The sequence below is a fragment of the Brassica rapa genome, chromosome A06, assembly GCF_000309985.2.
Source record: "Brassica rapa cultivar Chiifu-401-42 chromosome A06, CAAS_Brap_v3.01, whole genome shotgun sequence".
In the NCBI taxonomy this organism is placed as follows: Eukaryota; Viridiplantae; Streptophyta; class Magnoliopsida; order Brassicales; family Brassicaceae; genus Brassica; species Brassica rapa.
The window spans coordinates 2,910,662-2,938,582 of record NC_024800.2 but is presented as its reverse complement, the minus strand read 5'-3'; the positions used below and the strand labels follow the sequence as shown (position 1 = coordinate 2,938,582).

The following is a 27,921-nucleotide window of genomic DNA, read 5'->3' as shown; positions in this document are numbered from 1 at the left end:
CATTTTAAAGAAGTTACATGTGGTTTTAAAAATAATTTTACTAAGTTTCATTAAAATATATTAAGTATTAAGAAAATATAAAGATAATTTCATTGTGAATATAAAATAAATAATATAAATAATTTTTTTTGTACTTATAGAAAACATATGTATATATATTATTAATTTATAGTTATAATTATAATGAGACCATATACTTATATATAATTTTAAAAAAGTTATTATTTTATCGATTTGTGTCATATTTGGAACTAGCCTAATTTAGAACCTGAGAAATTTATTAATTTATGGTGTTTATTAATTTATAGAGTAGTAGTTTATAAAATTTATACTGTATTTTAGCTCCTGATTTACATAGACTAAACTTTTCAAGAAAAATTGATAGTTGTAAAAATATTTTTTTCCTTTTTACTTACAAAAGCTAGTGGATATTTATTAAAAATTTTTCTAGATTTTTAATAGAAAGTTAAATTAAGCACAAAATTCATAGAATTTTAGTTGTTTTATGGTATTTTGAGTGGCTAAGTGATATAGAAAAATAACTACGCTCAGGACTGGCGTAATATTTTAATGGGATTTTCTAAAAAGTGGTGTTTAAAATTTGAGTTTTTATGTTAGTATATTTACTGAAAATTTTCTATAATTGTTTTAGTGTAATGTATTTTAGCTTCTTTAAAAAAAAATGAAATATCTATAAAATATTTTGTGGACACTTCTTCAAGGTTTTTAAATTTTAAATTTCTTTTTCTCTAAGCATATATATGGTGTGTATGTATATATAAAAGTTGGAATATTGTATAGGAAATTGATAAAGAATCAGTAGCTGGGTTGGTAAAATTTAATGTTTGAACCCCTAAGAGCCCATGTTCGATTCCCTTCAATGACACATTTAAATTTTTTGAACCCGGTCACATTTACTCCTGGGTCCGCCCCTGTATCAGTCTACGTTCTGAGCCAGTCGTGTCTATGCTTGAGGCAATTTTATCTTCGATCTTTCTTCTCAACTCGAATTTATTGAATCTTTTATAATGAAATATATCAGTGGATTACAAATTCCAGCACAAAATAGTAATATTTTCGAAAACAACATCTTAAAAGCGGAAGACAAAAGTTAACAATAAAATAGGATAATACGAAAAATAAACATTGGAGAACCACATGTATCAAAGCTGGAACTGATGGACTGATCATAACTCATAGACACTCTTGAGAAACATGAGACCGAAGATAACCAAAGAACCAATGACTTAGGCAAATCCAACTTTAGCCAAAACAGGCACAATATCGGTAAAAGTATATGTGAGGATAAACTTACATTAATACCAGAGACCGTTGCAAAACGGAGCAAAGGCAGAACCAAGTCAAAACCAAACACTAAGGCTCAAGGATCCACGAACTTGAAACGCTAAAGAGAAAAACACCAGTGAAGATTTACAAGTCTTACAGACGGATACTCATTAGGCAGAATAGCGATCTACAAAGCTAAAACTAGTCATCTCCTTGCAAGAGAAGACCTGCAAACCAAACCCATATCTTCGTCTTGAAACACTCACCCAATCCATGGTGTATAAAAGGAGAGGTCTAGTAGATACCTCCACACACGTTTTTTGAATGCATACCATCGGTACAAGTCTGGGCTCTCTCATAAGTTGCATCAAACCAAAGTACTTTTCTTTCAATCACTTTTCGCAAACATGGATTACCTGTACTGGAGGGTTTCTTTACACATGACTGATCATCAATTTGTATGGATATTGTGATATATTTGGAAAGGAAGAAACAATAAGTTTTCAGCAATATAGATATTGATCTAAGAGATATTAAATTGGCAGAGACCGAGTCTTTGATTTGAGTTGAGGCACACGATTCGATCACTCAGAGGGTCACCCATTCTAAGGATCTGGAGGTGATAAGTTTATCTTGCATACAAGGAATATGGTGTTTTACGGATGAGTCATGGAATTCGAAAAAAGGCTGGTATAGTATGCTTGAAGGCTTTGATGGACTGATGGGGGCAAGGAACACAAGGGCCAGTCTCTCACCACTTCATTCGGAAGCAAAAGCACTCATCTGGCAATAGAATGTATGAGGAATTTACGACAATACCACATCACGTTCGCAATGATTTATCCTTGATTGGTGAAGATGGTTTCAGAATCAGAAAAATGATATGTCTTTACAAGTTATTTAGAAAATATCAAGATCCTGAATGAGAGTTTACTCACTCATAGCTCATTCATATATCCTGGATGAAGGATACAAGGGCAAACACTCTTGCACACAGTACCATGGATCAACCGTCGTTTATCGTTTATATGGATGCAGAACTATAAGTTTGGTTTACAGAGTCTTAGTTGAGTCTGTATATGTTGATTAAAAAGAGCTATATAAATATACTCAGAGAGTTATAAAATACTAATTTATTCTTTGAAGAGTGATTATTAAAAACCAAATTATTTGAAAAATAAGTTTCTTTTAAAATACACACAATCAAGCACGCGCGCGAACATATATATATATATATATATATATATATATATATATGAACAATTAATTATTAGTAAAACCAAGATATTCAAAAAAATAAAGTAGCTATGAAGTCAGTTTTGATTAACTTAAAAAAATCACAACTCTTAAATACCATATTAAAAGATTTTTTTAATTGTTAATTTTCAGTATATAAATTTTAAGATTAAATAACTAGAAACATAAAAATTCTACTATATATATTGGCATTTTTCTAGTATTCCGTTCATGTTAGTTTTAGCAAATGTCAAAAGATTAACTAAGAAGTCTATTTTTACATGTTGTTCTTACGTTGATTCTACCTTGAAACATTTTGGTTAAATAACTAGTTACATAAATATATTTTTCTAAATAACATATCTAGTTCATCTTATATCATGTTTTCATTTCTTCATACTAAGACTAATCTGATACTAAATAAAAAGTTTAAAAATTCAGGACTAAAAATTTTAAATTATGACTATATGAAAAACATGACAAAACTAACCAAATTAATTTTCTTAGTTTTTGGTTATCATTATGTTCTGAAGTCATAATTGATCAGCGATCTTTCCAAACATTACTAAATAGTAAATAAACAGTTAAACAATTCATGACTAAATTCATAATTTATCAGCGATCTTTCAGAACATAATTTCATTTTTTTCATACTAAGCTAATCTAACACTAAATAAAAAGTTAAACAATTCAGAACTAAAATTTAAAATTATATATGACATCATTGATCTGAACAAAACATGACAAAACTAACCAGATTAAGTTTTTTAGTTTTTGGTTACAATTATGTTCTGAATTCATAACTGATCAGCGATCTTTCAAAACATTAGCTGTTCAGTTTTTGGTTATTAGTATAGTCTGAATTCTTAATTGATCATCGATTTTTCAAAACACTACCGGTTCAGTTCACCTTGAGTGCAACGGTGTGAGGCTTGATCTTGTGCTTCTTACCACTATCAAACTTTCAAAACCTTTAAGTGTAATATATCGTCCATGTTCCGAGAATTGTCTGTTTTCTTTCCATGATCCATACATAAAGCACCATATGTCTATTCTGGATGTTGGTACATGTCTTTTTTTTGTTGTCCCAGGGGCATGTGATTTTGTTACAATATGTGATGCTGGCGTTTTTGCTTCGTTCTAGAGTGTTTCTGCTAATTGGAGAGTGTCTAGTTGATCTCTATCAATATTGTTATATAATTTAGCATTTTAGTCATTCTAGATACACCATAAAAATCATGCGGAATAGATTACTAAAAATTTAAAACTTACAAAAACAAAAATAAAACATTAACCAATTAGTATTAGTTAATTATTTTGTAAATATTCTTAACCATGCAATACGACAAAAGGAGATGCTTTAATAGCAGAAGCGATGATGGAGTTTGCCTTGAAGAGGTTAATACCATCAAGAATGTTTGATCATGTTTTAAGATGTACATTTTATCAAAAAGAAAATGTTTTAAGATGTACATATGCTAGTTTTACCACACAAAAGTGTACGTATGCTTTAATTAGTTTCAGTTGACATGCGTTAAAAATCAAGAAGAAGCATGCAACGAATGGGTATACATGAATATCTCCTCGGTAACGAATACAGTACACTCATGTAGCTATGTTTTATGGGTTAATTTGATGAACGACAATATTGGGGAAGATATTAGATTTGTAGTAAGAGGGTAGAGAGAGATAGGAAGAAAAAATAAGAGAAAGAAGGTGATATGGTTAGTTGGTGTTATATATATATATATATATATATATTTTTTTTATAGGATCAAATTTCCAATGTTTTATTTAGTATGAAAGATGATTTTTCTTACAAATATCAAGAATCAAAGCAACTATATTTCAAACTGGAGTACAAGTTAAACGTCTTATCCGCCTACAACAATTTTTTTCTGAATTACCAAGGAGTTCGGGCCGAAGCCCTAATCACCCAAGTCCGAACCAAAACATGTAATATTAGTTTCGTCCTAGCGGTTATTCGAACCGGGACCTCTAACATAATGGTTAGAGTCCTTTCCAGCAGGCTAATGACTTTGGTCGCCTACAACAATTTTGCGGAAAAGAAAGTAACTATGATAATATTTTAGTATGGCATGCTAAGCTTGGTCATAAAATCCTTTGAAAATACTACACCATCAAGTATTATAGACTTAGGTTTGGCGTTCGGATATTCAATTCGAATTCAGGTCAGTTCCATCTGGTTCAGATCTTTAGGGTTTCAGCGTATCATGTTTTACAAATTTTTGGTTTGGTTTTAGGTTGGTTCCTATTGGTTTCGAATTGATTCAATTCCAGATATTATATATCTATAAATATCCGAAAAATTTATGGTAACATTTGGTTCGGGTACGGATCAAATTTTTATCAAAAATCCACCAATATCTAAAAAAATTTATTACTGGAAAATGTCAAATAACAATGAAGATTAAAAAAGATTCATTACAACTACATCAAAAATTAGAAAAGAGAACACATAGAGTCTGTTCGGACATGTTCTTTTCGGGTTTGTTTTTTTTTTGAGTAGATTTATTTTTGGATCTATACATGTATCCAAAGAATTCCATTCGGTTTCAGTTCAGATATTTTAAGGTTGGTTCCGATTCGATTTCCAAGTCTGGGTAAAACACCTAAGCCTATCTAGACTTCTACATGTTTGATATTCGCGCATGAGATTTTTCACCTAGTGCTTGGATCCACAGATGAAAAAAATCCTAAGCAATAAGTAAGCTACTTCTTACACTAAATCAGTGGCGGACCCAGCAATTAAATTAACCTGTGTCATTATATTTTGTTTAAAAAAAGATCACAATAAGAAAAGCAATATGGAGCATCGAACTTGGGTTTACTTGGGTTTACTTGGGTTTAGGGGTGTCAACCCCTTAGCATTTAACATCTAGACTGATGATTCTCCTTCAGTCTTTATGTAAAAAACATTAATTTTATCTTTTAACCTGTGTCAACTGACACACCCAATCCTTTACTGGGTCCGCCTCTGCACTAAATGTATGCCTCTTATAAATAAAGATACTGAAAATATCAACAATATTCTATATTTTTGTTGACTAATCTATGATCAGGTTTTTATAATTTGTATAATCTTGTTAGCCATCTCCACTGTTTTATCTGTTTTCGATCTTAATTGATCTCCTAACATTATATCATCTCCACGTAAAGTAGAGGTTATTTAGAATTCATTGACGAAAATAGAAAATAACTGAAATTAAAATCTTTTTTTTTAAAATCATGACCGCTACAAAACATGGAGACAGAAGAACATTGATAAATTCTCCATTGGTGTCCTTTAAATACCAAAATATTCTAACTTGGAGGGTGTTTCGTTTCCTGCATGCAAAACGTTTTGTATAATTTTTTACTTTCAAAGTTGCTTTAACGAAAAGTATTTAAATAACAACCCCGCTCTTTTTAAAATAGACAAGTTAAGCATATAAAATTTTTCCACCTAACGAAAAGTGACAGATATCTGGCTATAAATAGCGGAGTAGAGAACATCTCCTAACATATCAAGTAAAATTTGTATTTATATCACTCTCTACATCCTTTGTTTTAGAAAACATCTCAAGGTCCGCCTAGAAACTAATCATTCCAATCTCTTTATTTTCAATATAAAATAGGGATAACATATTATATATCAATGACTCTCTTCAATTTTGAATGAATTGACATGTTTTTGGTAAAGTTTTATAACTTTTCTTGTATTTTCTTTTCTAAATTGTTTATTTGTTTTTTTTTTTGGTTTTAGGAACGAAAAGAAATGTCGACCGAGTCGTATGAAGATACCCTTGAAAGACTTGGAGAGCTTCTCAGGTACACGCACACTTTCTTTCTTTCCCAAAGCAGATAGACATCTTGGACTTTGCAGATAGACATCTTGGACTTTCCCAAAGCTTAACCCATACAGTACGTATGTCATAAAATGTGTAATATGAAAAGGTGAATTAATTTGCAGTTGTAAATCGGATCTCGGGAAAGTGGCGGCGACAAAGATTAAGAAGTTATTTGATGAGCTAGAGGAACATAAATCCAACAAGTCATCAGATGCTGTAGAACGAATCCAATCCGGATTTATCCATTTCAAGACTCACAAATTTTTGTACGTTTTATTCCTAATTCCGTATGGAACCGTCCATCTTAATATCAAACATATTCCACATCCAAAAAATGCAAAAACAGATAAATTACCATGCAATATTCCGAGTTTTTCTACAATAATAGTTTAGGGCATCTCCCTCCCTACTCCATTTTTTCCTCTAAAATAGAGTAAAAGTGAATATGGAGTAAATAATGCTCCAATCCAACTCTATATCTCACTCTATAATGAAATTTACTCCATAAATGGAGTAATCTATTTTTTGTTTATTCATCACTCCATTATGGAGTGGAAAATGGAGTAGGGTTGAAGCAATTTTACTCTATTTTCATTTTTACTCTATTTTAGAAGAAAAATGGAGTTTTACATTGGAAATGCTCTTATATCGATTTAGTCCCACCAGTTTGGTGGCTAACTAAAGCATTTTAGACAATTTTATTATTATATGTTGGCCAAAAATTAGACGGAAGAAGTTATGGATGCTTTTAATGTGTATTGGTTAAATAAAGATTGCTCATTATATGGTTGTTTCATCCATTTCCAGGAAGAAACCTTCGTTGTACAATGCACTTGCCAAGAGCCAGAATCCCAAGGTTTTAAATTTTGCTGATCGCTTTTATTAATATTATTATTTTTCCTCCTTATTGGTTTCCTTTTATCGTTTCATCTTTCTCTAATCAGCCAAAAATAGTAGGAAACAGAAGAAAATGATTAGTCCAGCAATTATAATAGTGCCTCTATGGGCAAGCTACTAATAAACTAAAACCCTAAAAATTAGAAAGGAGGGTTAAGAGTGCATGTTTGATTGATAATCCTCTTACAAGTGTAAAATTTCTTTTGCAGTTTCTGGTGTTTGCTTGTTCGGACTCCCGAGTTAGCCCTTCTCACATCTTGAACTTCCAACCTGGGGAAGCCTTTGAAATTAGAAACATTGCAAACATGGTTCCACTTTTTGACAAGGTTCGTCTAATTTTTTCATGTCATTCTAATTATCTTCACACCAACGTCACAAGTTGTCGTTAGTGGTTAAATAACATATGCATTGTCTCTTTGGAAACTTGCAGACACAACACTCTGGTACTGGTGCGGCTATGGAATATCCAATTACAAAACTCAACGTACGTAATAACTAATTAATGTTCATGTTAGATATACTGCTTCTTAGAGATATTTCTCTTGTCTTGCTCTTTTTGATCGTACATGGTCGGCCATTATAAGAACTTGGTGAAAACCTGAGGTGACCTAGTTTTAACCCTACGATATATATATAATGCATTGTTTTGTTATTAACAGGTGGAGAACATTCTTGTGATTGGTCACAGCCGTTGTGGTGGAATAAAGGCACTTATGTCAATTGAAGATGATGCAGCTCCCAATAAGAGGTAACCAAACTCAAAACGCTATCTTTAAGTACATTATCAAGAATGAGACTTTCTTGGGCGATCACTTTATTGAAAATTCTTTGAAATGGCAGCATCTTCATAGAAGACTGGGTCAAGATCGGTACATCGGCCAAGAACAAGGTCAAGCAGGAGTTTGGAGACTTGAGCTTCGAAGAACAGTGCACTCACTGTGAAAAGGTACGTAATAGAAAATAAAATACAAAATATGTTGCTCCGTTTTCTGTCTCGCCGTGGGTTTGTAACTGAGATTGACTTGGGTTTTCCAGGAAGCGGTGAACGTTACCTTGGGGAATCTGTTGTCTTACCCATTCGTGAGAGAAAGAGTGGAGAAGGGAAAGCTTGCCTTAAGAGGAGCTCACTACGATTTCGTGAATGGGACGTTTGAACTCTGGGAACTCGACGTCAAGACCACCCCTGCCTATGCCTTTTCTTAAAACAGTCCTACTTACCTTTTCTCTATGTTGCTTCTAAGTGTGTTCTTATTATGTACTTGCTTCTGATTCTTATTTCTCTTTCTTTTTTATGTTTCTGTGTGAAAAGTAATGAATAAGCTCTAAAGAGCATTTGTTTAGTTTCCAGCTTGTCTATAACTTCGAATATTCTACAACAAGATATGAATCTGATGAATTAATCAACAATCATCAAACTTCTGATAGAATAAGGCGGTCATTCATATGGTGTAGGAGCCTTATCCCGATGCATTGCATGAAATGCAAGTTTAACCTCCCATTCTGTAATTGAAACAGTGAGATTCTGGTTAATCTTATTCGTAATTTTCGAGATATTTCCCAAAGCATCTTTTATCTTCTCAGGGTTTGATGATTCACACAGATTCCTAAAATAGCTAGTAACAATGGTTACTAGTCCTTCCTCATCTTCTACAGTGTTTCCATTTCCATCAGTCAGCGGTTGAATCTGATTTCTTGCTTTCTTTTGTTTTGATAGATTGTAGAAATACTTTGAATTCATATCCCTTTTTCATCCCTTTTTCTCAGCCACACAATCCAATTCTTTTGTTTCTAAAACATTTTTACGGTTTAAAGACTTCAGAATTTTTTTTTAACGCTGAAGAAAGCTCTTATATTCTTGGTGATGTGGAAGGTTAAAAAATAGGAAAGAGAATGTTAAAAATTTAAACTATCGTATATGGTTTAAAATTGTATTTTTATGTGTTTATGTAAATTGAGATTTATCTAGAATTCATTGGCCAAAAAGCTAAGATAATTCAAATAAAAAATTAAGATCAATACATAAATGGAGACAAAATAAACTTGATGTATTTATCAAGAGAAATTCTAACTTCACTTCAAATTTGATGTCATTCTTTAAATTAATCATTCTGAATCATTAATAAATACTAGATTTTTTTACCGCGCTACGCGCGGATAAGATATTATATGTATTTCTCAATTCTAAAAAATAATGTATAATATTGTATTATATTATTTAAAAAATATAAAATATGACTACATAACATAAATATATTTTTAAATTTTCTTTGTGGAAATCATTATGTTGTTTGATTGTTGTACTTGATTCACATATTTGCATAGATATTTGTGATACATGAATAACTATATTTTTATTATCAGTAAATAATATATATTTATTATATAATATAAGAAAAATAAAATTATTTACTTTTTAAACAAACTTGTCTCATGTTGGGGACTCGGTTATAGACATATCATATACGAATGAGACATTTTTACAGTTATCAATCTTCTTAACATTGAAAAAACAAATCTACATATCAAAACAATATCTCATACGATCTATTTGTGGAATAATTACTCTGAAGAAATTGAATTTAGGCATCAAAAAGGACTGAAAATGTATGTGCATATATGTTATCTAAGTCTGCTTCACAAAGTATTATTCATAGTTCATATATCATTAATGTCCATCCTATTTTTTTGTCCACCATTTCTTAAACATCTTGAAATAACTGATGCTAATTAATAATAAACTTTTTGCTGGAAAAAAAATCAAATTTGTCTAATTATCGCTTAAATATTTTATTAATATGGTCTAAGAAGCTTTGAAGTGATATCATAGTTTAATTTATTAGTTTTTTTGTTAATTTTTAGAGGTTTTTGTATTTAAGATTTTTTTCCATATTAAGCTTTTATTTCTTTCACAGAATTGATATATATATATATCATAAAAATTACCATCAAATCAGTTTTACTTATTTATTATTTTGTTTTAACGAAAATACACTTTTTAAATAATTTAATTTAAAATAAAATTATATATTAATTTGCTGTATTTTAACAATTTCATTGATTTAATTAATTTGCTTTGGTGGATAACTTAAAAAGTTTTCATATGAATCGGGGAAAGTAAATTTATGTTGTTATATTATATTTATTTTGTGTATATAGAATCTATATATAATGCTAGTGTAATAAAGAAAGAACATTATTTTTTTGTAACTTCAAAAAGATACATTATTACAATTTAAAATGAATCAAAATTGAATAAAATGGTAATTAAATATTTGTAAATCTAATTGTTTAGTTGGATTCTCATGAAAAAATAATCGATTGGTTAAACAAATGTTTCAAAATTTGTTGTGGTATTGTTTTGTCTATAAATTATAAAATTTATTGAATTAATATATTTAATTATTGCATCCTTAAATAATATTTTATTAAGACATTAGAAAAATATGTTTTGAGTTGTTTTGTCAAATTGTACAAAAATCTATGCTTTTTCATATTTGTAACTTCAAAAAGATACATTATGATAATTTGAAATTAATCAAAATTGAATAAAATGGTAATTAAATATTTGTAAATCTAATTATTATTTTTATCTTGTTTAGTTGGATTCTCATGAAAAAAAATCGATAGGTTAAACAAATGTTTCAAAATTTGTTGTGTTATTGTTTTGTCTATAAATTACAAAATTTATTGAATTAATATATTTAATTATTGCACCCTTAAATAATATTTTATTAAGATATTAGAGAAGTATGTTATGAGTTCTTTTGTCAAAATTTTACAAAAATCTATGTTTTTTCATATTTGTCACGAAAATTTATATGTTAAACTTACTTTTACAAAATTCTTAACTTTGTCACGAAAACAAAAATCTATGCTTTTTCATATTTGTCAACGTTCTCACACTTTCTAAGAATATATTAGCTTAGTCACTTACTTATTTTTTTTTTACAAAACAAAGTATCGGAGTCTTGAAAGTTGAATTCATATTATTGTAAATGTACATAAGAGTTTGTGATTATATACTTAGTGGTTCTTGTATTTGTGTCCAAGAATGTTTCAATGGCTTAGTGGTAACTATACTATATATATATCATACTAACCCGGGTTCGATTCTCACCTTCGCATTGTTTTTTTATTTTTTACGAAAAAAATGAGATGACATGGCAATTTCGGATTCTCTGATTGGTTGATTTTTCTATCCTATGTGGACATCCTCTCCATGGCTTATATCCCCCTTTTAGTATAGTATAGATTTGAATTATTTATAAAAGTTTATAAACTCACACACCTCCTAAATACTAAATCCTAAATAATCATTACTAAACTCTAAATTCAAATATTATAATATTTTTGACTAATATATTTTTGAAAAATAATATCTAACTTAATATATTTTAAACAATTTCTTATTGAACGTCTATTTTCGGTTCGTCCTCCTGATACCAAAATATTTCAATCTTGGAGGGTTTTTGTTTTTCTGTATGCAAAACGTTTTGCATAATTTATGAATTTTCAAAGTTGCTTTAACTAAAAGTACTGTAAATAACAAACTTTCTGTTTTTAAAATAGACAAATTAGTCATATAGAATTTTCCGTATAGTGAAAGTGACTGATCTCCGACTATAAATAGTGGAGTAGCTAGTGGTCATCTCCTAACATATAAACTAAAATTGTATTTATTTTTAAGTATCTTGCTCTAAATCCTTTGATTTCCAAAGAAACTCTCGAGGTCCGTCTAGAAACTTAAATCATCCTAATTTCTCTTGTTTACTGCACAATTTTGTGTTTTGTTAGATTCGGTTTATAATAATGAAGATCTCTATTGTTACTTCAATCGTCTATCAAACTACAAACATTTGAATTATAAAATTTATACAAAAATTAAATTAAATTTATTTTATAATTTAGGGTCTTAAGTTTATGTTATAAGCTTTTTAAAACTTGACGTAAAAAAGAAGAAGAAGTCTAAGTCAGTGTTTCACTAGACTTGGGCCGATTCTTCTCGTCAAAATGAAACCATTGTTAGATTTTGATTACCTTAGTTTTTATAGTATCAGCCATCGATAGTTACAATTACAAAGTCATTTCTGCATTTTTGTGTCAAATTGACATGGTTCTCCATAAAATTTTTACATAGTTATTTTCTTAATTTTACAATTCATTATGTATATCTCGCAAATTCACCTTTTTTTATTTGTATTTTCTTTTCTATTTTCTTCTTTTGTTAGAACGAAAAGAAATGTCGACGGAGTCATATGAAGATGCCCTTGAAAGACTAGGAGAGCTTCTCAGGTACACACACTCTTTTTCTTTCGCAAAGCAGATCATACTGACTTTGCAGGTTGGTCACTGATCACAACGCGGATCATTTTGCCCCCATATACTGTACCTTGACCCATCATTTATGAGTACAAATTTTTTTTTTTTGAAATTATTGATGAGTACAAATTGTCATCTAAATTTTGTGTAATATGAAAGGTGAATTAATTTTGCAGTAACAAATCGGATCTCGGGAACAAGGTGGCCGCAAAGATCAAGAAGTTATTTGGTGAGCTAGAAGAATTTGAATCCAAGAAGTCATCAGATGCCGTAAAACAAATCAAATCCGGATTTATCCACTTCAAGAATCATAAATATTTGTACGTTTATTCCGAATTTCAATATACTTTTAAAATAGATAAAATCCACCTTTTTCCCCATACTTATATGATAATAGTGCTTATAAACACATTATTTTAATCTAGTTACCTACTCAAAAGACATACTACGGATAAAAAGAGTTTCTTAAGTTATTGGTTAAATAAGGTTGCTCATTATATTGTTGGTTTGATAAATATCCAGGAAGAACCCTTCCTTGTTCAAAGCACTTGCCAAGAGCCAGAACCCCAAGGTTTTAATTTTGCTAATCTCTTTATTCCTTTTTCCACCTTTGGTAGTTTCCTTTTCTCTAATTAGCCAACAATAGTATGAAGCCGAAGAAAATGCTCGGAAATTAAAAAGGATCTCAAGTATTATAGGATGGAGATAAACTAATTTTCTTATCACCAATTGATTTTAGATTATGAACTCATCCAACTTAAACTTAATAGAGTCTGATCTATAATAGCTCCGTCGCAAAGTTGGTCAAATGATTATTATAAAGACCAAAAGAAAAGATAGAAATCCTAACTTTATGAATTCAGACTGCATGATAGATATCTTTAACAAGTGAGAATTTCTTTTTGTAGTTTCTGGTGTTTGCTTGTTCAGATTCCCGAGTTAGCCCTTCTCACATCTTGAACTTCCAACCTGGAGAAGCCTTCATCGTTAGAAACATTGCAAATATGGTTCCACTTTATGACAAGGTTCATCCAATATTTTCATGTCTTTCTAATTATCTTTACACAAGCACCAAAAGTTGTTGTTAGTGGTTAAATAATTATCCACTTTTGACAAGTTGTTGTCTTTGGAAACTTGCAGACACAACACTCTGGTACTGGTGCGGCTATGGAATACCCAATTACAAAACTCAACGTACGTAATAATTAATTAATGGTCCTGTTTTTCGATAGAATTGCTTCTTAGAGATATTTTATCTTGTCTAACACCTTTGATCTTACATGGTCGGCCATAAGATGCGTAGATATGTGAACTAATTTTTACGCTACGATAATGTACTGTTTTGTAATTACCAGGTGGAGACCATTCTGGTGATTGGTCACAGCCGTTGTGGTGGAATAAAGGGTCTCATGTCCATTGAAGATGATTCAGCTCCAAGTAGGAGGTAACCAACCTTAAAACGCTAACTTAATCAAATATCTTATAATTTACATTATCAAGAATGAGAAGGTTTTTCTTAAGCAAAAAAAGAATGAGATAGTTTTTACCAAGAAAAAAAAAGAAAGAGACAGTTTCTTGGGTGATTGGTTGGTTCACTAACTTCACTGAATTTCTTTTTGAAATCGCAGCGTCTTCATAGAAGACTGGGTCAAGATTGGTACACCGGCGAAGAACATGATCAAGCAGGAGTATGGAGACCTGAGCTTCGAAGAACAGTGCACATACTGTGAGAAGGTACGTAATAAAAAAAATATACACAATATTTTGCATTGTTTCGGTCTTACTTTTAAGGAAGAAACTCAGAGCGCCTCTTTTTTCCAGGAAGCGGTAAATGTGACGCTGGGGAATCTGCTGTCTTACCCATTTGTGAGAGAAAGAGTGATGAAGGGAAAGCTCACCATAAGAGGAGCCCACTACGATTTCGTGAATGGAACGTTTGAACTCTGGGAACTCGATGTCAAGACCACCCCTGCCTGTTTCTTTTCTTAAGATATTCCTTCTTACCTTTTCTCTATGTTGCTTTTTTTTCTCTGAACAACTCTATGTTGCTTCTAAGTCTTATTATCATGTACTTGCTTCTGTTTCTTATTTCTGTGTTCTTGTTTATGTTTCCATTGGAAGAGAAACGAATAAGCTAAGTTTCAAAAAAAAGAAAAGAATAAGCTAGAAGAGTATTCTTTTTAGTTTCCAACTTAATTTGAGTTTATAAATCCAAACACTAGAACGAGACATGAATCTGATGAAATTATCACCTGTTGGTTATTTGGGACGGTAGCTCGAATGGGTGCAAACTATAAACTTGAATATTTCGACTATATTTTCAGTTTTGAATTACACGAAATCTCTTTGTATGATAAAACAATCAAACTCTCATTTTGTTCAAGGTGATACAAGAATAACATAAAGAAATTTAGTATTTATATGTATTTCTTCAAAATATAGAGTATTTACCAAAAAATTCAATATTTTTATGCATAGTTGCATCTTTCACCAACATATGATGAAGTTCAAAGAGGTTTGAAACTTTGTTGTCTCTGTTTCTCTAGAAAATAACGATTTTATAGTGGTTAGTCCACCAATTTAGGGAGTATTATAAAGTCTTACTAAATTAATTGACAAAAAATCAAAACGATGTCCATGTACCATGAAGGAGAGTTTAATATACATTAACACAAATGTATGATGTGTTTAAAAATTAACACTAAAGCTCATAGGGTTCAATATATAGAGTATTTACCGAAAAACTCAAACTTTTCGTAGGGGTTAACCCATATATTTTGAGAAATATTCAAATATATGAAAATAATTTTTTAATACATAGTTGCATCATTCACTAACATATGATGAATTTCAAAGAGGTTTGAAACTTTTGTTGTCTCCGTTTCTCTAGAAAAAAGGATTTTATAGTGGTCAATCCACCAATTTAGAGACTATTAGAAGTTTTACTAAATCAATTGTCAAAAAATTAAAACGATGCACATGTACCATGAAAGAGAGTTTAATATATATTAATACAAATGTAGGATATGTTTAGAAATTTTAAAACAACACTAAAGATCATAGGCTTAAGTATATAGAGCATTTAAAGAAAAATTCAATATATTCGTAGGGGTTAACTCATAGATTCTGAAAAAAATTCAAAAATAATGTTTTAATGCATAGTTGCATCCTTCACTAACATATGATAAAGTTCAAAGAGGTTTGGAGCTTTTGTTATCTCCGTTTCTCTAGAAAATAACGATTTTATAGTGATTAATCCATCAATTTAAAGAGTATTATGAAGTTTTACTAAATTAATTGTCAAAAACTTAAAACGATGCACATGTACCATGACAGAGAGGTTAATATACATTAATACAAATGTAGAATGTGTTTAGAAAATTTAAAACAACACTAAAGATCATAGGCTTCAGTATATAGAGTATTTACCGAAAAGTTCAATATTTTCTTAGGGGTTAACATATATATTTTGAGAAAAAAACAAAAAATCTGAAAATATTGTTTTATTGCATAACTGCATCCTTCACTAACATATGATGAAGTTCAAAGAGGTTTGGACCTTTTGCTGTCTCCGTTTCTCTAGGAAATTACGATTTTATAGTGGTTAGTCCACCAATTTATGGAGTAATATGAAGTTTTACTAAATTAATTGACAAAAAGTAAAAAAGATTCTCATATACAATGAAAGAGATTTTAATATACATTAATACAAATATAGAATGTATTTAAAAATTTTAAAACAACACTAAAGATCATAGGCTTCAGTATATAGAGCATTTACCAAAATAATTAAATATTTCCGTTGGGGTTAACACATAGATTTTGAGAAAATTCAAAAATATGAAAATAATGTTTTAATGCATAGTTGCATCCTTCACTAACATAAAATGAAGTTCAAAGAGGTTTTGAGCTTTTGTTGTCTCCTTTTCTCTAGAAATAAACGATTTTATAGTAGTTAGTCCACCAATTTAAGGAGTATTATGAAGTCTTACTAAATTAATTGACAAAAAACTAAAACGATGCTCATATACAATGAAAGAGAGTTTAATATATATTAATACAAATTTTGAATGTGATTAGAAATTTTAAAACAATACTAAAGATCATAGGCTTCAGTATATAGAGCATTTACCGAAAAATTCAATATTTTCATAGGTGTTAACACATAGATTTTGAGAAAAAAATTAAAAATATGAAAATATTGTTTTAATGCATAGTTACATCCTTCACTAACATATGATGAAGTTCAAAGAGGTTTGGAGATTTTGCTGTCTCCGTTTCTCTAGAAAATTACGATTTAATAGTGGTTAGTCCACCAATTTACGGAGTATTATGAAGTTTTACTAAATTAATTGACAAAAAATAAAAACGATGCCCATATACAATGAAAGAGATTTTAATATACATTAATACAAATGTAGAATGTGTTTAGAAATCTTAAAACAACACCAAAAATCTTAGGCTTCTTTATATAGAGCACGTACCCAAAAAATTCAATATTTCCGTAGGGGTTAACACATAGATTTTGAGAAAAATTCAAAAATATGAAAATAATGTTTTAATGCATAGTTGCATCCTTCACTAACATATGATGAAGTTCAAAGAGGTTTTGAGCTTTTGTTGTCTCCGTTTCTTTAAAAAGAAACGATTTTATAGTGGCTAGTCCACCAATTTATGGAGTATTATGAAGTTTTACTGAATTAATTGTCAAAAAATTAAAACGATGCCCATGTACAATAAAAGAGAGTTTAATATACATTAATACAAATATAGAATGTGTTTAGAAATTTTAAAACAATACTAAAGATCGTATGCTTCAGTATATTGAGCTTTTACCTAAAAATTAAATATTTTCGTAGGGATTAACACATAGATTTTGTAAAAATTCAAAAAAAATAAAAAAATATTTTTAATGCATAGTTGCATCCTTCACTAACATATGATGACGTTCAAAGAGGTTTGGAGATTTTGTTGTCTCTGTTTCTCTAGAAAATAACGATTTTATATTGGTTAGTCCACAAATTTAGGGATTATTATGAAGTTTTACTAAAGTAATTGACAAAAAATTAAAAGGATTTCCATGTACATTTAAAGAGAGTTTAATATACATTAATACAAATGTAGAATCTGTTTATAAACTTTAAAACAACACTAAAAATCTTAGGCTTCTGTATATAGAGCATTTACCGAATAATTCAATATTTCCGTAGGGGTTAACACATAGATTTTGAGAAAAATTCAAAAAATATAAAAATACTGTTTTAATACATAGTTGCATGCTTCACTAAATATGAAGTTCAAAGAGGTTTAGAACCTTTGTTATCTCTGTTTTTCTAGAGAATAGTGATTTAATAGTGGTTATTCCACCAATTTAGGAAGTATTATGAAGTTTTATTAAATTAATTGACAAAAAATTAAAACGATGCGCATGTACCATGAAAAAAGAATTTAATATACATTAATACAAATGTAGAAGGGCAATTGTCAATAATAGCACCTTTTGAAGTTTATGTCTCAAAAATAGCACTAGAAGGAGAAAGTCACAAAAATGACATTCATTAAAGGGTAAAATATCTATAATACCTTTGGTTTAAAATTAAATAAATAAACTAAAATAATTAAAAATTAAAAAAAAATAAAAATAAAATAGTTTCAGATTATATGTTTTCAGATTCGAAATTTTTATAATTTTTTTTTTAAAAAACAATTTCAAATTTTTTTTTATTTTTTTTTTCAGATTTTCTTTTTATAATTTAAAAATACTTTTTGAAATTGTTTTTAAAATTTTTATTTTTTATTTTTATTTTATTATTTATTATTTATAAAATTTTAAACCCTAATTCCAAAACCTCACCCCTTAACTCTAAACCCTAAGGTTTGGATTAATTAACCCTAGGGATATAAGTGTACATTACCTCTTTAATGAAACCTATTTTTGTGATTTTGAGCCTTGAGTGCTACTTTGGGAACAAAAACTTGGTTTGGTGCTATTCTAGTCTTTTTCTCAATGTAGAATTTGTTTAGAAATTTTAAAACAACACTAAGGATCATAGGCTTCAGTATATAGAGCATTTAAAGAAAAATTCAATATTTTCGTAGTTAACACATATATTTTGAAAAAAAAATCAAAAATATGAAAATATTGTCTTAATGCATAGTTTCATGTTTCACTAATATATGTGAAGTTGAAAGAGGTTTGGAGCTTTTGTTGTCTCAGTTTCTCTAGAAATAAACGATTTTATAGTGGTTAGTCCACCAATTTACGGAGTATTATGAAGTTTTACTAAATTAATTGACAAAAAATTAAAACGATGCCCATATACAATGAAAGAGAGTTTAATATACATTAATACAAATGTTGAATGTGTTTCAAAATTTTAAAATAATACTAAAGATCATAGGCTTTCACTGTATAGAACATTTACCGAAAAATTCAATATTTTCGTAGGGGGTTAGCACATAGATTTTGAGAAAAATTCAAAAATATGAAAATAATGTTTTAATGCATAGTTGCATCCTTTACTAACATATGATGAAGTTCAAAGAGGTTTGGAGCTTTTGTTGTCTCCGTTTCTCTAGAAAATAACGATTTTATAGTGGTTAGTCCACCAATTTACGGAACATTATGAAGTTTTACTAAATTAATTGACAAAAAATTAAAATAATGCCCATGTATAATGAAACAGAGTTTAATATACATTAATAAAAATGAAGAATGTTGTCATCGTTTTAATTTTCTAGAGAATAGCGATTTTATAGTGGTTAGTCCACCAATTTAGGAAGTATTATGAAGTTTTACTAAATTAATTGACAAAAAATTAAAACGATTCTCATGTAACATGAAAGATAGTTTAATATACATTAATACAAATGTAGAATGCGTTTAGAAATTTTAAAACAATACTAAAAATCATAGGCTTCAGTATATATAGCATTTACCGCAACATTCAATATTTCGTAGGGGTACACATAGATTTTGAGAAAAATTCAAAAATATTAAAATACTGTTTTAATGCATAGTTCATCCTTCAGTAACATATGATGAATGTCAAAGAGATTTGAAACTTTTGTTGTCTCCGTTTCTCTAGAAAATAGCGGTTAGTCCACCAATTTTGGGAGTATTATGAAGTTTTACTAAATTAATTGACAAAAAAATTAAAACGATGTTCTTGAACCATGAAAAAAGGTTTAATATATATTAAATACAATTTTTTTTTGTCAGCAAACAAACAAACTCATATAGACTCTGTGAACCAAACTGGTAGCTCCGCATCCATGTGGACTACAAACGAGGGTTGCTTTCTTGCACTGCGTGCTAGACTATCCGCCCTTGTGTTTAACGTCCTTCGTATATGGATGAGCTCTGAGCTGTGGAAACTTCTTTGCAGGATCTTGATATCTTCCAAATAACTTGCAAATGCGGGTCATTCTGTGGGTTCAGAAACCATCTTCACCAACTGAGAATAATCCGTCGCAAAAGTAACATTAAATACAAATTTAGAATGTGCTTAGAAATTTTTAAACAACACTAAAGATCTATGTTGGTAATTGAACTTGCATCTGACTACCCTTATATCATGAACTAAATCTAACCATTGACAAACCATAAATTATGGTTCAGTTCAAGTACTTAAGCATTCATATTAAAGTCTACCATTATTGAATACCATTATTGAATATTAGGATTACTACTGTATCAACTCAACCTCTCTATAACATAAGTTGTATCCAACCTAGTGCTCGTCATGACATGCAGTTAGCTACAATCACTTGTAAATACTCTAGTTATGATATTGCTTGTCATGTATAAGGCACAAAGCTTCACATTCACATCCATGAGAGTGCTCATTGGAGACCAATCTCACAATTGATCTTCTTAACAACTTTCTCAATATAATTAGATTGTGTTAAAGGTTGTCTCTTACTTTCATATCTATCTTATTAAAGTAGAAGTACATTTGAAAAATGTTTGCAAACATGAATAGTAGTAAAAAAAAATGTTTGGAGACATATATATCAATATATCAAAAAAAAATAATGGGCTTAAATTATTAAGAAAAATTGAAAATCCATTATAGAAACACTATATATCTGGGCCAACCTTAAAATATACGAAAATGATATAATCTAATTACTTAAAAATATATATTTATATATAAAACTCCATACTTGCAACAAATATATATATTTATATAAAAAATAAAGTAAACACCCGTGCAGATGCATAGACCAAAATCTAGTGTGATTCAAATTTCAAAATTCACATCCACATCTACTTCCTTCGTGTCTTTCATCGCAAAACTTCATAACAATAAAACTTTTGTAAGCTCTACTTGTCTGAAGTCACATCTACTTCACTCGTGTCTTTCATCGCAAAACTTCATAACAATAAACCTTTTGTAAGCTCTACTTGTCTGAGGTCACTGCCAAAGATTAAAATGAGCATTCCAAAATTGAACGCTTTTGTAACCTCAACTTGTCTGAGGTCAGTGCCAAAAATTAAAATGATTGTTATTCCAATATCGAACTAGTCAATTTGCTATTAAACACAACGCCATCTAACTAAAGACTTAAAATCTTTAACCAAATAGTTTAAACATACATTTTGGTCTGATTTGGATCAGGTTTTTTGCCCACTCCTAATCAGATGCATAAGGCCAATTCTTCATGGAGTTAATAATATTCGTTTTAGTGTCTACGAGTACTAGTGAAATGTACACGGAAAAATATTGATGTAAACCGAGTGATAAAATTTGGGGGTAAACGTAAACCGGAAGCAAGAAATCAAAACCAACTTGGTTTACTCAATAAACCAAAATGAGTAGAGTGAATGTAGAAGTATTATTACGGATCAGGCCTCAGCCCGAATCTGAACATTTGGAAAATGAAAGGACAAAGTGAAGGATAAAATTTGGGGGTAAACGTAAACCGGAAATTGAACCGGAAGCAAGAAATCAAAACCAACTTGGTTTACTCAATAAACCAAAATGAGTAGAGTGAATGTAGAAGTATTATTACGGATCAGGCCCAGCCCGAATCTGAACATTTGTAAAGAAAACTAACGAATATAATCCACAGAAAATGAAAGGACAAAGTGAAGGCTAAACCACAGAAAACCGAACCAAATCCAACCCGGTTCGATTTGGCTTGTCATCGGTGGCTGGCTCTCTCCTTTACGGTCCTCCTATTGTGGGACATAACAAGAAATCAACACACCAAATAAAAAAAGCTAAACCAAACCAAACCAAACTGTGACATACCTGTTTGCATTTAGATGTGAATCGGCTTGTCATAGGTGGCCATGGCAGCTTCCTTGAGAGCCTCGCTCATAGTGGGATGAGCGTGGCAGACTCGAGCAATATCTTCACTCGACGCATCGTAGTTAATCGCAAGAACCGCCTCATGGATCAGTTCTCCAGCGTTTGGTGACATAATGTGAACGCCCAAGATCTTATCCGTCTCCTTATCAGCCAAAATCTTAACCAATCCTTCGGCATTATCTATGGCCTTAGCTCTACTATTGGCCATAAACGGGAACTTCCCAACACGATAGCTCACACCGTCTTTCTTCAACTGTTCTTCGGTTTTACCGACCGAAGCCACCTCGGGATGAGTGTAGACAACACCAGGAACCTTGTCGTAATCCACATGGCCGTGTTTGCCTGCTATGAACTCCACACAAGCAACACCGTCTTCTTCAGCTTTGTGAGCAAGCATTGGTCCTGGAATCACATCTCCAATCGCATACACGCCTGAGACATTGGTCGAGAACCTCTCGTTCACCAGAATTCTCCCACCTTTGTCGGTTTCCACTCCGATTTTCTCCAGGTCAAGTCCAGATGTGAAGGGTGTTCTCCCCGCTGAGACAAGGACAACATCGGCTTCGAGCGTGGTCTGGTCTCCACCTTCAGCTGGCTCCACCGTGAGCTTCACACCGTCTCCAGAGGCGTCCACGGACACAACTTTGGTCTTGAGCATGAACTTCATCTTTTGCTTCTCAAGAGAACGCTGAAACTGCTTACGGATTTCACCATCCATAGAAGGAACGATATCGCCAGCAAACTCAACCACCGTGACCTCTGATCCAAGCCTTCCCCAAACAGAACCCATCTCCAGCCCAATATATCCAGCACCAATCACAATCAGTTTCTTGGGGACTTCAGACAAAGACAAGGCTCCAGTCGAGGAAACAATCTTCTTCTCATCGATTGTAATACCAGGCAAAGACTTGACGTCAGAGCCGGTAGCAACAATGATGTGTTTGCCCTTCACAACGGTGTTATCTCCATCGATAGTCTCCACAGAGACTTCATTGGGGGAGAGAAACTTACCATATCCCTTGACATAGGTAACCTTGTTCTTCTTGAACAAACCCTCAATACCACGAGTGAGGTTCTTGACGGCATTGTCTTTCTGAGCCAACATAGCAGGAAGATCAACCTCCACTGAAGCCAACTTGATACCATGGTGAGCAAATGCGTGTTTCGCCTCATGGTACATATGTGAAGAGTGAAGAAGTGCCTATTACATAAAAAAAAAGACATTCGGATTAACTTCCCCTTCAGCAGAAACTAATAACATCAATCACAGATCAAACGAAAAGCTCCAAACAATCAGATAATCACAGATTAAGGTTTTGCTAACTGAGCTCGCAATCAAACAAATCATCCACAAGCTAAAGCTTAAAAGCCAAATTCAGCATGGGATTATTAGGCCAAACAATCACAGTTAACTAACTCTCTAATTGATTCATCCAGGAAACATATAGATCGATCGAATCTCAGTGATGATCACTAGCAACAAACAAGGATTCAATTGAAAATCGAAATTGACCTTCGAGGGAATACACCCGACGTTGAGACAAGTACCACCGAGCGCGCCGCGCTTCTCGATACAGGTGGTTTTGAGACCAAGCTGAGCCGCCTTGATCGCCGCCACGTAACCGCCGGGACCGCCGCCGATGACGACGACGTCGTTCTCATCAGATCCCGATGACGCGAAGCCGCGGGAGAGGGAAAAGGAGAATCTAAGAGCGTCAGTGTGAGAGGTAGTTACGTTTCTGGTGAGAAAATAAGCCTTCCTTCTTGCTAAATTCGCCATCGCCATTTTTGTGTGAGAGAGAGAGAGAGAGAGAGAGAGAGAGAAACTTGGTTGGCTCTTTGTAGAGATGAACAGAGCCGGCGAAATGTATAAAGCGAGAGAGAGGCTTCAGACCCTTTTTAATTTTATAATCATAAATAATATTTAATATTTTCCAGAATTGACCATATATTATGAGAATAATTCCTCTGAATTATGGAAAATTAATCAACCTGTTGGTTCAGTAAGGATATAAAGTTTCCAAAATCTCATGTACCACGAAATATTCAAAATTAATTACAAAATTATCAAAATAAATACTTGAATCATTTTTTGTAGGGCTGGGCAAATAAACCGAACCCGAAAACCCGAACCGAATCCGATCCGATAAAAATGAATCCGAACCGATCCGAACCCGACGTAAATACCGAATGGGTCTTGTTTTGTGGTATTTCGGGTTATGGGTATTATCCGAACCGAACCCGAATCTAAATGGATATCCGATAGAACCCGAAACATTCAAAACCTCGAAAAGATCTTATACCAAACATGATCTCAATTCATAATATGTATCCAAAATACACTAAGAAATATTGAAAATTTAAAGTACTTATCTATTACATGAAGGTTGGTGGTTCTATTATATGAATGTTGATGGTTAAAGATGGACGTTGAATCTTGAAGTATTTAGATTTTAATTTTGTTTTCGTTAACCAATGTTTCTCATTTCATGAGAACTTGGTTTTCGTTTTATGCTTTTATTTATTTGGTTTTCTTTTTATCAGTAAATATGTTTACTTTTCGTTTGATTTTGAATAATCACGGTTGATGTTCCTTATTTTTGAATCGATTTTACTTAAGTTTTGGTTACAAAATAGGTACAAATCAGATATTTTAAAACTGAAGAACCGATTTTACTCATGTTTTGGTTATAAAATAGGTAAAAATCAGGTACTTTTAAACCGAAAAACCGATTGGGACCCGAACCCGAAAGTATATTGGGTTGTACCGGTTCTTTGAAGATTTACTAACCCCGATCCGAACCCGATAGAACCCGAACCGGTCCCGAACCGAACTTTCATATAATCCGAATGGGCCTGATTTTGATGAACCCGAAAAACCGAAACCCGATTGGATAAAACCGAAACCCGATTGGGACCCCGAATGCCCAGGCCTAATTTTTTGGCTTCATTTTCATTCATAAAAAGACATAAAAAGGCAAAAAAGGCAAAAAAGGAAAATATATGGACATGGAGATTCATGGAGGAAAAGAAGATAAAGAGATAAAGATAGAGATGATGAGAAGCAATGACATAAGGTTAGGATTGAAGCTTTTCAGATAAACCTCCAAAATCTTCCACAGTCCACACATACACTCTCAACTTCCACAGATATGGGAGAGACATTCTTCAATTACATTTGTATCTCTTGTTGGAACCATGTACCAACAAAGATACAATCCTCATGTTCTCAGACAAAACCTAAATTCAGATACTTACTTGAATGAGAAATCCTTAAAAACAATAATGGGTACATCACAAATCCATATTCAAATACTTAAAACTAAAAAAATTATCCTTAATACATCAAATGGGTAAACATCACTAATCCTCAAAAAAGAACAAAGTTCAAAACTTGAAATACTCATTCACCAATTTGGTGATTCTGTTTCAATAATCCTAACAAAACTTCAGGTTGCTTTTTCTCTAGCATTCTCTCTTCTGAAACAACCTAATAAACAGATGAATCAAAAATGACCAACCAACATTACAAACAGGTCCTTACCTCTCTTCTACCTCTGTAAAAGTCCTTTTTATTTTGATCTCACTGAAACCAATCACAAATCAGAGAAATAATCACTGGACCGGACTAAACCGATCCCTCTTTATATATACTGCCAAAAAAGACAGGCTTCAGTCGCCTCCAAGCATCGCTTGTAACCGAGCTCGAGCTTCATCAGAAACACAGAACCTTAACCTTCTCCTCTGCGGTTGTTGAGTTGAAGCCGGGACCGAGGAGAAGCAGATGACCACAACCGTCAGATTATCTGATGAGTTAAGCCTCGCAGCTTCTTTCCCAAGTTCCATTGCGCTTTGTCTCGGGTCTCCGTGCCTTCTCAGTCCTTGCCTTACGTTACTCACTGCATTCTGGCTCGACAACACGTCCCATATACCATCACATGCCAAAATCAAGAACTCATCGTCCTCTGTTAGGATAATCTGTTGAATATCTGGGTCTGAGATCAGAGGCGAAGAAGAGGAGCCAGAGAAAGGACTCTTGAGCTCCCAGTCCCCAATGGCACGTGTGACAGCAAGGACCCCGTTGAGATACCCATCCTCAAAGTACCCTCCTAGATCCTCTATCCGCCTACGCTCAGGCTCATAAGTTGACCTGTGATCAAAAGACATGTCAACAGCCACTCCTCTCCGGCATAGCACTGCACGGCAATCTCCAGCGTTAGCGACCAGAAGATGTCGCCCGACAATGAGAGCGGTCAAGGCGGTTGTCCCGCATGAACCACTGACAATGCTTTCATCAGCCATGGCGAGATCAGCCAAAGCAAAAGCTTTCCGGTGAGAGTTCTCAAGTTCTTGCAAGAAAAAGCTGTCCACAACGGAGGGAATCTCCGGAAATACAGAATCTTGGAAGAACAGTCTCGTCAAGTTCTCCTTCATGTAAAGCGACGCCTCAGGTCCGCCGTGGCCATCAAAGACTCCATAGAAAGCACTTGGTAACGAGAAGTTGAGGGATCGAAACTGAGATGATAAGTCGTCTATGCAGATGTGTTCATCCTCCATGGTCTCCCGGCCTCGAATGTCAGCAAAGCTCCCTGAACGTATAGTTGGGAAAAACTCAATGGTGGGCTCTTCAATGCTAGTAGTCGCAAAACTCATGCCCTGTTAACATAAATTCAAACTGTTAGTATTACTGCTCATAATAACCACAGAAGAAAAAAAAAAACAGAAAATTCACAAAACTAATTCAAAGGGCAAACAAGTCATCCTTGCAACAATGTAAACACTGAGAACCATTAACAGTCTTAATTAGAGAAATAATCAACAATTAAAAAGGCAATCAAGTCGTGCTTACAACAATGAGATCCCTTAACAGTCTTAATTAGAGACGTAATAAACAATTGAAAGGTGTCCTTGTAACAATGTTAACACAAAGATTCATTAACAACTAAATTAACAGTCTTCACGGTAAATCAAAGGCATAACTTCTCTCTAAAAGGACATAAGCTAATCATCTAATGCTACAGAAAAAAAAAAAAAACCCAATATGAGTCTTAAACAAAATTGATCATTATCAGGACATCAAGGGAAGATCTCATCTCAAAACCTAATCGTTGACTCGCAATCTAAGCAAACAAGACTCAGCACGATGAATCTTGGAAACGCAATCAAATAGATTCAGATCGAGAAGGCCTTATAACACATACCGATTCGAATCGAGGAGTTTCAGCGGAATCAGAAGTTTGGGCACGCACGGACTCAGAAACTCGAAAACTGTTCTGCTCTTTCGCAGCGGAGGAGATATGGCACTTAACGTCGAGGACCCTGATCTCAGGCTGGCTCAGAATCATGATGTCTCTCTCTCTCTCTCTCTCCACTTGTTAATAATCAAAAATTGAGCAGATCTGATTGCGAAAGGCGATATCGTCGACGCTTTGTTTGGACGCAATTGAAATTCGCGCAAAGGAATAAAGAACAAAAGGGAGAGAATTGAATTTTAGGGTTCGGTTTCTGTGTTCGATGTTTATTTGTATATAACTGTATGGACTGTATTCACAGATGCCCATAACTAATAACAATTAATAAATAAATAGAAACAATTTATATAGAATAGCACTACAATTTTTTTATTATAAATATAACTAGGTGTTTTATCCGTAGACATAATTATCTTACAAAATATTTATTAGTATATTTATTATATATTATGTTTTTTATTTTGAATAATATTTTAGATAACAAGAATATAGAATTCAATTTTTTTAGCTCAATAAATAAATAGAATAAAACTTATATTTCAAACGATCAGCACATTAATAAATATTAATAAATTTTATGTTCATAAATATAAAATATTAAAAAATTTAATATAATGACATAACAGTTTAAACTAATATTAAAAAAATTTTAAAATGATAACAGAACAGCTTAAACTAAATGTTAATAAAATATTAGAAAATCTAATATGATGACAGAACGGTTTAAACAAATAAGCAGATTTACTAAAAAAATGTTTT

The 27,921-nt window shown here is 32.0% G+C and overlaps 4 protein-coding genes across 5 annotated transcripts; 2 read left to right on the top strand and 2 right to left on the bottom strand.

Annotated features, from left to right (window-relative positions):
• The first annotated feature begins 6,029 nt into the window (after positions 1 to 6,029).
• Positions 6,030 to 8,618, top strand: LOC103871505 (beta carbonic anhydrase 3). The gene is made up of 9 exons (XM_009149759.3): positions 6,030 to 6,110; positions 6,290 to 6,354; positions 6,497 to 6,640; positions 7,182 to 7,230; positions 7,481 to 7,597; positions 7,702 to 7,755; positions 7,931 to 8,019; positions 8,112 to 8,217; positions 8,307 to 8,618. The coding sequence occupies exons 2-9, from the start codon at positions 6,302 to 6,304 to the stop codon at positions 8,472 to 8,474; spliced, it is 780 nt and encodes a 259-aa protein (XP_009148007.1). The 5' UTR covers positions 6,030 to 6,110; positions 6,290 to 6,301; the 3' UTR covers positions 8,475 to 8,618.
• Positions 8,619 to 11,546: 2,928 nt separating this feature from the next.
• LOC103871504 (beta carbonic anhydrase 3) lies at positions 11,547 to 14,786 on the top strand. 2 transcript variants are annotated; one of them, XM_009149756.2, is made up of 9 exons: positions 11,547 to 12,000; positions 12,500 to 12,563; positions 12,767 to 12,910; positions 13,113 to 13,161; positions 13,499 to 13,615; positions 13,731 to 13,784; positions 13,946 to 14,034; positions 14,219 to 14,324; positions 14,412 to 14,786. In XM_009149756.2, exons 2-9 carry the CDS (start codon positions 12,511 to 12,513, stop codon positions 14,577 to 14,579), a joined length of 780 nt encoding a protein of 259 aa, XP_009148004.1. In that variant the 5' UTR covers positions 11,547 to 12,000; positions 12,500 to 12,510; the 3' UTR covers positions 14,580 to 14,786. The 2 variants fall into 2 exon arrangements, with proteins under 2 accessions (XP_009148004.1, XP_009148005.1); XM_009149757.3 differs by lacking the exon at positions 11,547 to 12,000 and adding an exon at positions 12,075 to 12,384.
• Positions 14,787 to 21,412: 6,626 nt separating this feature from the next.
• Positions 21,413 to 23,827, bottom strand: LOC103871503 (dihydrolipoyl dehydrogenase 1, mitochondrial). Its single transcript, XM_009149755.3, has 3 exons — positions 23,424 to 23,827; positions 21,851 to 23,111; positions 21,413 to 21,774 (listed from the first exon to the last, which is right to left on the bottom strand). The coding sequence occupies exons 1-2, from the start codon at positions 23,694 to 23,696 to the stop codon at positions 21,861 to 21,863; spliced, it is 1,524 nt and encodes a 507-aa protein (XP_009148003.1). The 5' UTR covers positions 23,697 to 23,827; the 3' UTR covers positions 21,413 to 21,774; positions 21,851 to 21,860.
• Positions 23,828 to 25,193: 1,366 nt separating this feature from the next.
• LOC103871501 (probable protein phosphatase 2C 13) lies at positions 25,194 to 27,839 on the bottom strand. The gene is made up of 2 exons (XM_009149754.3): positions 27,112 to 27,839; positions 25,194 to 26,566 (listed from the first exon to the last, which is right to left on the bottom strand). The coding sequence occupies exons 1-2, from the start codon at positions 27,253 to 27,255 to the stop codon at positions 25,583 to 25,585; spliced, it is 1,128 nt and encodes a 375-aa protein (XP_009148002.1). The 5' UTR covers positions 27,256 to 27,839; the 3' UTR covers positions 25,194 to 25,582.
• Between the last annotated feature and the right edge of the window lie 82 nt (positions 27,840 to 27,921).

What these genes read in the sequence shown, in the direction of transcription:
- LOC103871503 (XM_009149755.3), bottom strand. Translation starts at nt 23,696, where the DNA reads ATGGCGATGGCGAATTTAGCAAGAAGGAAGGCTTATTTTCTCACCAGA. An exon ending in TCGGGTGTATTCCCTCGAAG is followed by an intron (nt 23,112 to 23,423) that starts GTCAATTTCGAT and finishes TTTATGTAATAG; the next exon opens with GCACTTCTTCACTCTTCACA.
- LOC103871504 (XM_009149756.2), top strand. Translation starts at nt 12,511, where the DNA reads ATGTCGACGGAGTCATATGAAGATGCCCTTGAAAGACTAGGAGAGCTT. An exon ending in TTCAAGAATCATAAATATTT is followed by an intron (nt 12,911 to 13,112) that starts GTACGTTTATTC and finishes ATAAATATCCAG; the next exon opens with GAAGAACCCTTCCTTGTTCA. An exon ending in AGTGCACATACTGTGAGAAG is followed by an intron (nt 14,325 to 14,411) that starts GTACGTAATAAA and finishes TCTTTTTTCCAG; the next exon opens with GAAGCGGTAAATGTGACGCT.
- LOC103871501 (XM_009149754.3), bottom strand. Translation starts at nt 27,255, where the DNA reads ATGATTCTGAGCCAGCCTGAGATCAGGGTCCTCGACGTTAAGTGCCAT. An exon ending in AAACTCCTCGATTCGAATCG is followed by an intron (nt 26,567 to 27,111) that starts GTATGTGTTATA and finishes TTATGTTAACAG; the next exon opens with GGCATGAGTTTTGCGACTAC.
- LOC103871505 (XM_009149759.3), top strand. Translation starts at nt 6,302, where the DNA reads ATGTCGACCGAGTCGTATGAAGATACCCTTGAAAGACTTGGAGAGCTT. An exon ending in AGACTTGGAGAGCTTCTCAG is followed by an intron (nt 6,355 to 6,496) that starts GTACACGCACAC and finishes ATTAATTTGCAG; the next exon opens with TTGTAAATCGGATCTCGGGA. An exon ending in ATCCAATTACAAAACTCAAC is followed by an intron (nt 7,756 to 7,930) that starts GTACGTAATAAC and finishes TGTTATTAACAG; the next exon opens with GTGGAGAACATTCTTGTGAT.